General features: G+C 42.6%; 2 protein-coding genes across 2 annotated transcripts; both read left to right on the top strand.

Moving 5' to 3' along the window:
• The first annotated feature begins 3,607 nt into the window (after positions 1 to 3,607).
• On the top strand, positions 3,608 to 7,490 carry LOC306868535 (charged multivesicular body protein 1a-like). The gene is made up of 7 exons (XM_079414750.1): positions 3,608 to 3,785; positions 3,985 to 4,004; positions 4,568 to 4,645; positions 5,392 to 5,538; positions 5,611 to 5,739; positions 5,817 to 6,004; positions 6,425 to 7,490. The coding sequence occupies exons 1-7, from the start codon at positions 3,779 to 3,781 to the stop codon at positions 6,444 to 6,446; spliced, it is 591 nt and encodes a 196-aa protein (XP_079270876.1). The 5' UTR covers positions 3,608 to 3,778; the 3' UTR covers positions 6,447 to 7,490.
• A 447-nt stretch (positions 7,491 to 7,937) lies between these two features.
• LOC306868534 (P3 protein-like) lies at positions 7,938 to 10,006 on the top strand. The gene has a single exon (XM_079414749.1). It carries the CDS (start codon positions 8,376 to 8,378, stop codon positions 9,696 to 9,698), a length of 1,323 nt encoding a protein of 440 aa, XP_079270875.1. The 5' UTR covers positions 7,938 to 8,375; the 3' UTR covers positions 9,699 to 10,006.
• The last annotated feature ends 2,494 nt before the right edge of the window (positions 10,007 to 12,500 follow it).

The following is a 12,500-nucleotide window of genomic DNA, read 5'->3' as shown; positions in this document are numbered from 1 at the left end:
AGTCCTGCAAAATCATCTTATTGGAAACTCAATAATTCTTTACTGAAAATAGAATCAGTACAAATAGAGATTACACGTCTCATTAAGTATTTTTTTTTAAAAGGCTAATACAGAAAAATGATATTGCACTAATTGGGAACTTTTTAAATTTGAGGCTTCTAAATATTTAAGGCATGTTGGCAGTCATCTTGCTAAAGTTAATAAAGAACAGGAAGATACAATTATATTTGGAATTACCTCACTCCTAAACAAAGGGTCTAATAACTTTTCAGATTTAGATAAAACAAATATGGCAGAATCACAAAGCAAACTAGACAACATCTATAAAAAAAAGGCTGAAGGAGCCTTTATAAGGTCTAGGAAAAGATGGAGGACGGTGAACAGAATACCTCCTACTTCTTTAGATTAGAAAAGAATCAAGCTACGTTAAATACTATTCATCAATTAAAAATGAATGATAAAATATTAAAGGACCCTAAAGAGATTTCAGAGTATTGCTCCACCTTCTACTGTAATCTGTACGCGTCACAATATGATGCTAAAGCCTCACATGATTTCTTAAATTCAGTGGGAGTGAATAAAAAAATAAATAATTTAGATAAGGCTGTGTGTGATCAACCTATTAGTTTAGAAGAAATAACCAATTCAATTCATAACTTAAAAAATAATAAGTCTCCTGGAACGGATGGTCTAACCTCAGAGTTTTATAAGTTATTTGCTGAGCAACTAGCGCCTTTTCTTCATTCAGTTCAAGTCCAGCCTCCCATCTACCATGACTCAGGGGTTAATTACCCTTATTCCTAAGCCTAAAAAAGGTTTTTGGGTTTGGGGAGTTTTTTTGTGCAGCAGTTGAAACCTGTATAATAATGCAAACTGCTCAATCAAACTCAAACATGGAACTACCTCTAGATTTGATTTAAAAAGAGGTATTAGACAGGGTTGTCCTATTTCTCCGTATCTTTTCCTGCTAGTAACCCAGTTATTATCTAAAGTATTCTTAAAGGTATCTCAATTGCAAATAGAGAAATTATTATAAGCCAGTTAGCCGATGATACAACCCTTTTTTTTAAAATAGTGACCAAATTCCAATTGCAGTTAATGTTATTAATAAGTTTTCTTGTGCCTGTGGTCTCTATCTCAATATCAGTAAGTGTGAGCTAATGGCTGTTAAAGACTGGGATTTAACAAGTATTAGTAACATTCCTGTCAAGGATAGTATTACATACTTGGTATCATTATTGTTAAAGACCAGCTGAAAAGATGTTCTCTGAATTTTAACCCCATAATAGATAAAACCCCCCAAAAAAATCAACTTCTGGCTTCAAAGAGATCTCTCTTTAAAGGGAAGAGTTCTCCTTACGAAGGCTGAAGGTATAGCCCGACTGACATATGCCTCCTTATCTTTGTATCTTGATAAAAATATTGATAAAATGCTATTTGATTTCTTATGGAAAAATCGATCACACTATGTTAATAAGACTGTAATTATGAATACATATGAGAATGGTGGCCTTAATTTCTTAGATTTCACCACAATGAACCATAGCTTTAAGATTAATTGGATTAAGCATCACTTCTGTCTGGATGTTATCCCTCACTATGGATTTCAAATATTGGTGGTCTTAGTTTTGTTCTGTTGTGTAATTATAATATAGATCAAATTCCAGCTATCTGCTTTCCACAAACAAGTGCTGCTATCTTGGTCATTAATATATAAGCACAATTTTTCTCCGCATCGCTACTTCATCTGGAATAACAGAAACATCCTTTATAAACACAAATCTCTTTTCTTAAAGAACTGGTTTGACAACGTTATTACATTGGTCAGTTATATAATAAAGAAGGAATACTCTTATGATGAATTCCTCTCTTCTTATAAAATACCAGTCACTCAAAAGGAATTTGCAATGGTTTTTGGTTCAGATCCTTCTGGTACACAAATGCTATTTAGAGGCACTGATGAAGACCATTCTCCAGATTCAGTGTCTTTAGATGTTACTAAAGATGTTTATGTTGGTAAAATTAGTTTTTCATCATACCTCAAGAGTAATAATAGAGCTATTCGTACTCTTTTCCAAAGAGAAATTGTTACTGTACCTTATATTTGTCTCACTGGGTCTCCTTATTAAATGGGAAATTGATTTGCTGGAGGAAAGTGTGGTTGTTACCACAAAAATATCATCTTAGAAATAAGGTTAAAGAAGTTTCTTATAAACCTATTCACAGATTTCATCCAGCAAATCATTATTTATAAAAGGAATAAATGTAAATGACTTGGGTAATGAATCTGAGGAACTGCCGTGCACTTATTTTAGCACTGTTCATACTCCGTCCAGACGTTTATTAGGGAGAATATTCCGTTTAAAACCTTTTTCACTCTTATGGGAAAATGTGCTTTTTGGCTTTACTGACTATCCTGACCAAGAGGAACAGTACTTCATTCATTTACTTATTCTGTTGACCAAATTTCACATTCATAAGTGTAAATTTACCAATAAAAAACACATTTTTATGGTTTTGTTAACTGAAATATGTATTTATATTGACAGTATCAGAGACTCTGTGAATAAGAAAGCTGTAAGAACTTTGAAAGTTTGTGAATTTTACAATTTATTTATTTGATTTTATATATACATGTATATATGTATTTCTTGTTTATTTTTAAGCTTAATACTTTCCTCCCCCTGGCTACTGTTTTATTTGTTGTAATTTGTCTTTCTATCCTTTTATTTGTATTTATTTTATTTCTTGATAACATGTTGTATGTTATAGTTCTTCGAATAATAATAATAATAAAAAAGTTGTGTTTTATGGCTCTGAGTAAGGTGGCTTTTGGTATAAGTATACCTGAACTAGGATACAAAAGGATGTAGGATTCCTGGTCATTTGTCAGTATTTACTGCAGAGTCGGTAGCAGTTCTATGGGCAGTAAAGAGGGTAGCAGATAACAAACGGGAATATTCAGTCATATGTAGTGATTAGGTACAATTAAAGATATGAAATCTACTTGTGTAAATTTAGCAGGTGTTGTATAGAGTTTACTAAGCAGGGTATGAGGTGGGATCCGGCGCATGGGTGCAGGGTAATGAGGAAGCAGATGAGGAGGCAAAGAAAGCAGTGCTGGAGGAAAGGGTTCAACTTCATCTGCTATATGGATCACCAGATTACACAGAAATAATAAATAGGCCAGTAAAAGAAATGTGGCAACGGTCCTGGGATTGTGAAAGGAAAGGGAGAGCTTATTATTCAGTACAAAGACAGATGTAACTATAGATGTCAGAGGAGAGATGCAGTAGTCTTATCTTGTCATCATCCTGATGGACAGTGTGAATGTGGAGATAAGGAAACCGTGATGCATGTATTAGTGCAGGAGGTACTCTCCTCAAAGGAAGACATTGTTCAGGGAACTGGGAGCTACTGGAGAAACTGTTTTTCATTTATGTTCTTTATTGAATTTGGATAGGTGGAACAAATTGAAAAAGTATCTGCGAAATATTGGAGTATATAAAAAGATATAGACAAGCTGTATTAAATAAGTTGTAAATAGCGATTAGAGAACAGAGGAGGGCAGCAATACGCCATAGCTGCGTCTAGCCTGCCGGAAACTACAAGAAGAAGAAGAAGAAGCAGCGCGTGACGTCACGGTGACGACAGGGAGGGAGCAGCTAAACCCGGAAGAGCGAGAGAAGCGCGAGCGGAGACACGTAAACAAACAAATCGAGCTGAAAAACATCAAAATAAACCCAGCAGAGCTTAGAAAAGCGCCGTGGACATTACCATGGACGGTAGGAACACTCTCACTCGCCGTGTTATCACTTCATCAGATCAGATAAGCTGTGTCATCTTCATTCATTAACGCTTGATCTGATTATTATTATTATCTGATGAGTGACAGCCTGCTGTAGTGTTATTATTATTATCTATAGACTCTATAGAGTGCTGTTGTGTGACTATAAACATTACTGGTGTGTTTCTCTCACACAGACACACTCTTCCAGCTGAAGGTGAATATATATACTTCTGTCTTCCCCTGACACACACACACACACACACACACACACTCACTCACTCACTCACTCACTCACTGACACACACACTCACACACACACTCACTCACTCACTCACTCACTGACACACACACACACACACACTCACTGACACACACACTCACTGACACACACACTCACACACACACACACACTCACTCACTGACACACACACTCACACACACACTCACTGACACACACACTCACACACACACTCACTCACACACACACTCACTCACTCACTGACACACACACTCACTGACACACACACTCACTCACACACTCACTCACTCACTCACTGACACACACACACACTCACTCACTCACTCACTGACACACACACACACACACTCACTCACTCACTCACTGACACACACACTCACTGACACACACACACTCACTGACACACACACACTCACTGACACACACACACACACTCACTCACTCACACACACACACACACACACACGGCCTACTGATGGCAGACTCGTCTGATCTGAGACTCTTGTGTTTCTCATCAGTTCACTTCGAAGCAGCTGGAGCGGCTGGCCAAGAAGGCAGAGAAGGACTCCAAAACCGAGCAAGCCAAAGTGAAGAAGGTAGGGCTGTGAAGATATGTGACACACCCCTGTTTGAATGTGTTTCATTTCAAAGCTCACTGTTAATCACATCCTGAGCTGAACCGTCAGTCCTGCTTCACCTGTTCATACAGCACTGGACAAAATCATCACAACACAATTAAAGATGATCTGATCATCATCAGTCTGTCTGGAGTGACATGAAGAAACAGAACAAACTGAGACTAAATCCAGAAGAACTGTGTCTCCAAGACGCTTCAAGAAACCTCCTGCAAAGCTACAGAACTGTTAGAAGCTTTAGGCTCTTGTGTAAAAATGCTGTAAAATGGAGATGCTGTCAAAAATAGATTTTCTTGATCAATTAACTTCTATGAACTAAATAAAATCAACATTTGTTGTGAGCATGCTTTGTGTTTAAAGCAGCTTTTGTCCTCGGAGCACTTGAGCAGAGTTTCTCAGGAGGTTTCTTGAAGCAGAGACACAGTTCTTCTGGATTTAGTCTCAGTTTGTTCTGTTTCTTCATGTCATTCCAGACAGACTGATGATGATCAGATCACATCTCAAACATCTCACTGGATTATTACTATTAATGACTAAATGAATGTTTGGAAATATAAACTGATATTAGTGACACACTACAGCAGAAGATAGAAATAACTGACTTAACACCATCTTTAGCTGCTGATATACTAGTGTTCTAGTCATTTTAGCCACCGCTGTAAAAGTAGGTTCATTTGTTTACCTGGTGTGTGTGTGTGTCTCTGCAGGCGCTCCAGCAGAAGAACGTGGAGTGTGCACGTGTGTACGCAGAGAATGCCATTCGCAAGAAGAACGAGGGTCTGAACTGGCTGCGTATGGCGTCTCGCGTGGACGCGGTGGCCTCCAAGGTCCAGACGGCTGTGACTATGAAGGGGGTGAGACGACGACCTGATTGATCAGCATCCCTGAGAACTGATCTGACTCTAAATCCTGCTTTGTCCCTGAAGGTGGCGAAGAACATGACGCAGGTGACTAAGGCTCTGGACAAGGCTCTGAACTCCATGGACCTGCAGAAGGTGTCTGCCGTCATGGACAAGTTCGAGACGCAGGTGCAGAATCTGGACGTTCACACCTCGGTGAGTGCTGCGATCCTTCAGAGCCTTGTTCTGGTGAGCGAGTGGTCTCTGAGCGCCGCTGGTGTCTGTGTGTGCAGGTGATGGAGGACTCCATGAGCTCTGCCACTACGCTGAGCACGCCGCAGGAGCAGGTGGACGATCTGATCCTGCAGATCGCCGAGGAGAGCGGCCTGGAGGTGGAGGACCAGCTGAGCCAGCTGCCCGCCGGAGCCTCGTCGCTGGGAGAGACGTCCACGCGCTCGCAGGAGGACCTGCTCTCCAGACGGTACACTGAACCACTCACATCACATCACACCAGTTCAGCCGGACCTCTCACAGCTTTGAAGTAGGGCTGTGCGATAGAGATCATCTGCCATGATATCGTAATTGTTGTTTTAACGATGTGCAACTTGACATTATATATCACAAAAACCAAATAAAACACACCTACAGATGAAGTCTAGTAGGTTAGACCAGTGCATGTGCGCCGTTCTGATTCAGTCTGCTCAAATGCATTTACAATGATCACAAAATTCAAGATATGGGGGCAGAAAATGTATATATTTATATCATTTCATATAGTTAATATCATACAAAGAGTGCCGTATTTCTCTAAAAATCAGCATGATCACAAATGTGACATTTATTTTATACAACAGATCAATAAAGAAGTTAATATTAAGACTGATGTTGTGTTGTGTTGCAGGTTGGCAGCTTTACGTAACTGATGGTGTTCAGACGTGGAGGACTTTATCAGGCTGCTGATTTTGATAACCCAGTCCATTTCTGCACATTATCTCCCACACTTTATGATGGACGCAAGCATCGGCTCTTTATTTCTGTCTCTATCATCAAACGTGACTGTGTCTGAAAGAGCACAAGTCATTTCTCCTCTTTATTTCTGGACGAGAAAGATCAGGAAGCTGGTTTCTACTCTCCGCAGGGCTTCTGGAGTTTTGCTGATCGTCTTGACTGTGTTTGCATATTTATTTAAGGCTGACAGAGACGGCTGATAAGTTAATGTTAGCAGCGCTCGTGGTGTAGCATGGGTTTGCCTTACCGCAGAGCACACGTGTGTGAGGAGGTGCTTCTTGCGTTCAGTGCCTCCGTCAGACTACAAGAGTCTGAATCCACCCCAGGTGTAAACACACACACAGCACAATGAGTGGAAATCTTCTTCGGCTCCTGCTGCAGGCTCGGTGCAGTGTTGAGCACGTTCTCCAGGGGGGTTCTTCTGTGTGTTTATCATGTAAATAAACAGTTCTGACACAATCTTATTTGGCATGTTCCAGTGCCGCTGCTCTCATTCTTATTCTGTTAAATAGCATCTGGCATGATGTTCATCTCCGTGAAAGCCTCTGAACTGAAGCTGATGGATCTTCGCTAGAATGATGCTCGTTACCATGCAGAGGACATCCTGAGTGATGCTGATGTAGAGCACAGGTATCTGAGAGGAGAAGATGAAATAAGAGTGTTTTATTGGAGTTAAATCACTTCCCAGCACACATGCAGGCTTTATTACTGTTACTGTATGTTCACAGTCAATCTGATCTTTCTTGTTTGTTCTTATCACTCAAAACTATGCTTTTTAAGAAGTTTTTTGAAAGACGTCTCTCCTGCTCACCAAAGGCTTCATTTATTCAAACAAAATAAAGGTGTAATATTGTTCAATTTTAGTACAGTTTAAAACAGCTGAGATGTTATTTCTGATGCAGTGCTGAATTACTCCATGATCTTTCAGAAATCATTCTAATATACTGATGTGCTGCTGGAACATTTCTGATCATTAATATTTCTGTTTTAATATGATCATGTAGTAATGTGTTGACTGAGGCAAAAATCAAGAAATGCCCAACAGCTCAGAACATATCAGTTATCAGCTAGCATCGCTTCTATAGTATTTCTCTAATGTTCTGAAGAATCTCAACATATTCTGACAACAAACATTACGGATGTGGCGTCAAGATTTGTCCCCGGCCGGCTTCCGTAGCGGCTCCGAGACTGCTGCTTACACAGGCCTGTCCTTCATCCACACATCAGACCACGCGACACTTTTATACCTGCTTAAACGCGCCGATTCCAATGATTGTTAGCTGACACACGAACTAAAACCCGCTGCAGCAGTTCCTCTGAAAAACGCAATTCCAACGCCTCGACCTGTAATCAGAAGCCGCTGTGATTGGTCCATCCCTGCAGCGTTGAATAAAGAAACGGGCACCACGTGTCCTCTCAGCTACGCTCCCGACAATCATTTACTCTTGATTAATGACGGAAATAAACCTCTGTATTGGAATTACGCAGTTTAGAGTTGAAATATGAAAATTATTCCGTAAACCCATCGTATGCGACCAATCAGAGACGGCGCTCGCGCTACGAAACCCCGCCCACCTTGAAACCCCGGTTTCCGCTCTCGCGCTTCTGCAGGGAGTCGCCCGTAGTAACCGCCCGAGCTGCTCAGACCGGATTCACGAGCGCTGAATAAACCGCGGAAGATGAGAATCACTGACCAGCGCACGCGGAAACACCGTCTCTGAACCGCTCGCGCTGGAGATCGCCATGAGATGAGTGTGAGTACGATCGCGATCATGAGCGGATCTGTGAGGATTTAAAGATGCAGTGCTCAGTGTGAGGAGAGTATCTCAGCGGCGGCTGGAGACATGAAGACAGCGCTCGTGTTGAGCTGCCTGCTGTTCCTCGCTCCAGCAGAAGATTCCCAGAAACCCCTCCAGTACCTGCGCATCGGAGACGGCTCCTCGCAGGAGTTTGAGTTCCCCCAGAACACACGCGGCGTGATCGTCATCTCCAGCCGGTACGGCGGCCCCGGGGCCCGCAGGGGCCGCGAGAGCCTCAAGCAGACGCTCCGCGTGAGCTCTCTGGAGCCGGACGTCATCTCCATCCTGAACGTGAGCGACGGCGGAGCCGCGAGCAGCTACGTCATCAGCATCCGCTCCGGCGGGCCCGGCACGGCGCCGCTGCTCCTCCAGCTGATGGACCTGGCCCGGGGCCCGGAGCCGCTTCTGATCGAGGAGCGCAGGGACTACTCCATCAGGGTGGCGCCGGGCGGGGACGACCCCCAGGGCCACATCCTCGGGCTGTCGCACTTCTCGGAGAGCCCGGTGCTGTTCGCCCTGCTGCCGCTCATCTTCATCAACAAGTGTGCCTTCGGCTGCAAGCTGGAGGTGGAGGTGCTGCGGGGCCTGCTGCGGAGCCCGGGGCCGCTGCTGCTGGGCGTGCTGGGCCAGTTCCTCATCATGCCACTGTATGCGTACGGACTGTCCCGTCTGGCGGCGCTGCCCAAGCCGCTGGCGCTGGGGCTGGTCATCACCTGCTCGGCCCCGGGCGGCGGCGGGGGGTATCTCTACAGTCTGCTGCTGGGGGGAGACGTCACCCTGGCCATCAGCATGACCCTCGTCTCCACCGTGGTGGCGGCCGCAGCCATGCCGTTATCCTCGGCGCTCTACGGCTGGCTCCTGGGGGTCCACGCCGCGCTCCACGTGCCCTTCCTCAAGATCCTGGGCACGCTGCTCTTCATCGCCATCCCGCTCTCGCTGGGCGTGCTGGTGAAGCTGCGTCTGCCGGCCGTGTCCAGCGTGCTGCTCGCCCTCATCCGCCCCTGCAGCCTGGCACTCATGGTGGGGGGCATCTTCATGGCCTATCAGATGGGCTCGTCCATCCTGGCGCAGGTGCGGGTCCCGGTGGTGGCGGCGGGCGTGACGGTGCCGGTCTTCGGGCTGCTGGCGGGGCTGGGTTTAGGGCGTCTGGCCGGGCTGCCGCTGGCGCAGGGGAAGACGGTGGGCATCGAGGTGGGGGTGCAGAACAGTCTCCTGGCGCTGGCCGTCATGCAGCTGTCCTTCCAGCGGGCCGAGGCCGACTATGCCTCGCAGGCGCCCTTCATCGTGGCCCTCAGCAGCACCTCGGAGATGCTCCTGCTGGTCCTCGCTCACGCCGCCCGGCGCCGCCTGTGCCTGACCGCTGCCTGACCGCGGCTCTCGCCCAGCGCTGACACTGCCACTGCTCCTGTCTTACTACCAAAGGCCTTCGCTCCCTCTGGCCGCTTTCATTTCAGCCTCTTTTTTAAATCAGATTTTAATTGACACGCGTATTACGACGACAGTGTTTACGGGAGATATGAGATATTTTTCTAAGTAATTGTGTTATTTTGTAATTCAGATGGCTGGTTTGTATCTTGTTTACAGCTGCCGTGTGGCTGAGATGTTGTGTGATGATGGTGATTGTTGATGTGATTGATCCTTGCGCTCAAACTATGGTGATTAAATGCTTTTTGACAAGAGAGAAAAAGAAGTGTCTTTTAGTGTTATTAGCAGCACGTGACCTTTGCTCACAATTTCTCTCAAATGAAAGTCTGTCAGTTTCAGACTCATCCAGACAGCATGAGCGTGAGCTGTTGACCCTTATCCTGAGATATGTTCAGTGAACGAGAGATATGTTTATCTTCAGTGTTTTAAAGTGTTTGCGTGCGATCAAAGCTCATCTTAGCAGAACTGGGGCAGACTGAAGAGTGCAATTCTTCTCAACGGCTGTTTTCTTCTTTTTTAACTTGAGAATAACGTTGGGAATGTTTTGTATTCCTTAAGAATGTACTTCATCTTTTTTATTTATTATAATTAGTGTTGTCAAACAATTAATCATGATTAATCACATCCAAAATAAATGTTATTGCTTACATAATATATGTGTGTGTACTGTATATATTTATTATGTATATATAAATACAAACACATACAGTATATATTTTGAAAATATTTACATATATATATATATATTTATATTCTTATATTATATATTACATCTATTTAATATATAAATATTAAAATATATTAATGTATAAACATAACATATTTTTCTTAAATATATACATGCATGTGTTTGTATTTATATATACATAATAAACATAATCATTTGACAGCACTAATAATAATTCTTTCTTTCTAAAAATAAAAAGAAGAATTTAAATTCCTAACAAATATGTCTTTAACAATGGCTTCAAATCCTAAATCTATAATAAGCAGCTTGTCTGGAATCCCATCCAGTAACAGCAAAGCTTCTCTTCTTAACGAACACAACCTGGGACCTGGAGACTTGCACTTACGCGCTCACAAACGGTCTGAGAAAGTTCCTCAGGAGGAGTTTCAGGAATCTGGCCAGTGATCTGAAGGTTTTTTAAGAGGCGTTCAGTTACAGATACAGTTCTCCTTTCATGAACTGAGATGTGTTCATTTGGAATTACCCTAACGTGTGATTCTGAAGATGGTGGATCAGGTATAATAGGTTTATAATAGTGTTTGGGGTCACTGAGCCGCTGGATGGACGTTCATCCAGATCTCATGCTTTCTCAGACGGCTGAGAGAGTCGAAAGAGCTGTGCTCTCTTGTACATCATGACTAACATCTTCTACGGGAGGAGTAGCTTACTGTCATCGTTTACTCATGTTTCATTTCCTAACCTGTGGTCAGAGGAACTCACCGTTAGGTATTAGACCTCTGGAGTTTGCATGAAGTCCTTTCTGCAGCTTGAAACTGTGGGACTGGGTAAAGCTGCATTCTATAAAGAGTGTGTTCCACAGAAGAAAGGCAATCATGCAGCTTTGGAAAGATGTTAAGAGGAGTAAATAATGACAGAACATTGATCTTTACAGGCCGGGACTTGAGTGATCGGTCCCATAATGCATTTAGTCTATTATATTGATTGAATCAGTGCATCAGCAGAAAAAGATGCTCTTTGTTCCTAATGGATGCATTCGCTGTAATGTACCACAAACCTCTGAAATGCTCTCAAGTTTGATGTCACTTTAATGCTAATATGATAGCAGTGATTTGAATGATTTACAGAGAAACTGTTCCATTCGCTGAAACTTGACAGGAACAGAGAACTCAACAGCACTTGGGTTTAGTTGTTTATGTTAATAAGAATATTATCTTGCAGTATAGACATATTGCTATATTGCAGTATGAACATAGCCCACATGGCCATTTAATCAGAACTGAGTTTGAACCTGAATTAATGAACCAGATTTATGATCATCTTACAAACCGCGTTATTTAAATCCTTACTGCCTGATTCAGTTATGGAAAAGAAACTAAATGACTAGTAATAAAACACAAAGATGTAGATGATTCCTGTAATAATATGAGTTGACCTCTGCTTCACATTCATATTTGAGAGTATATTCATGCACAGACAGTGTTGCCAACTAATGTTCAGAGAAAGTTGCGATAGGAAGGTCAGTTTGTTGCTAGAAGTTGCTAAATGACGTTGCGTGATGACATCATTGCGTAATCGTGGCGTAAAGTTGAGTCAGAAGTCAAGTCAGCTTTATTTATGTAGCGCTTTTAACAATACAGATTGTGTCAAAGCACTTAACAGTATCAAATTGGAGGATAGAGTGTCAGTAATGTATAATAATAAGATCAAACACTCAATTTTCAGTTAAAGGCATTTCATTATTGAGTTCAGAGATGAATGACCCACCGGAAACAGGGTGTAGTCTACTACAGTGTGTTAGTATCAAATCATTTTAAACGATGCATGGTGTTTTCAGCTTACAGGGTATTAACTGATCAACAATCACAGGTACAAGCTACTCACAAAGTGCTTCATAAATAAACATGTATTCAAATATTACTATTAAATTAAACTACTGCATATAGCCACTAACTCAATTCACGTGATCTTTGGTTTGATTCTTTTTGTGTAATTTGGATGAAAATGTGTGCCTTTTTATTGTCTGTGTCACTTATCAAAAGTTGCTAAAAGTTGCCCAA

The sequence above is a fragment of the Barbus barbus genome (genome assembly GCF_936440315.1).
Source record: "Barbus barbus genome assembly, chromosome: 50".
Taxonomy (NCBI): Eukaryota; Metazoa; Chordata; class Actinopteri; order Cypriniformes; family Cyprinidae; genus Barbus; species Barbus barbus.
Note: the sequence above shows the minus strand (reverse complement) of the source record. Positions and strands in the feature narration are given on the sequence as shown.

Excerpts from the sequence above, each read along its gene's own strand:
- LOC306868535 (XM_079414750.1), top strand. Across the intron at positions 5,740-5,816 it reads ATCTGGACGTTCACACCTCG|GTGATGGAGGACTCCATGAG; the intron begins GTGAGTGCTGCG and ends CTGTGTGTGCAG. Across the intron at positions 6,005-6,424 it reads GAGGACCTGCTCTCCAGACG|GTTGGCAGCTTTACGTAACT; the intron begins GTACACTGAACC and ends GTTGTGTTGCAG.
- LOC306868534 (XM_079414749.1), top strand. The coding sequence starts at position 8,376 with ATGAAGACAGCGCTCGTGTTGAGCTGCCTGCTGTTCCTCGCTCCAGCA.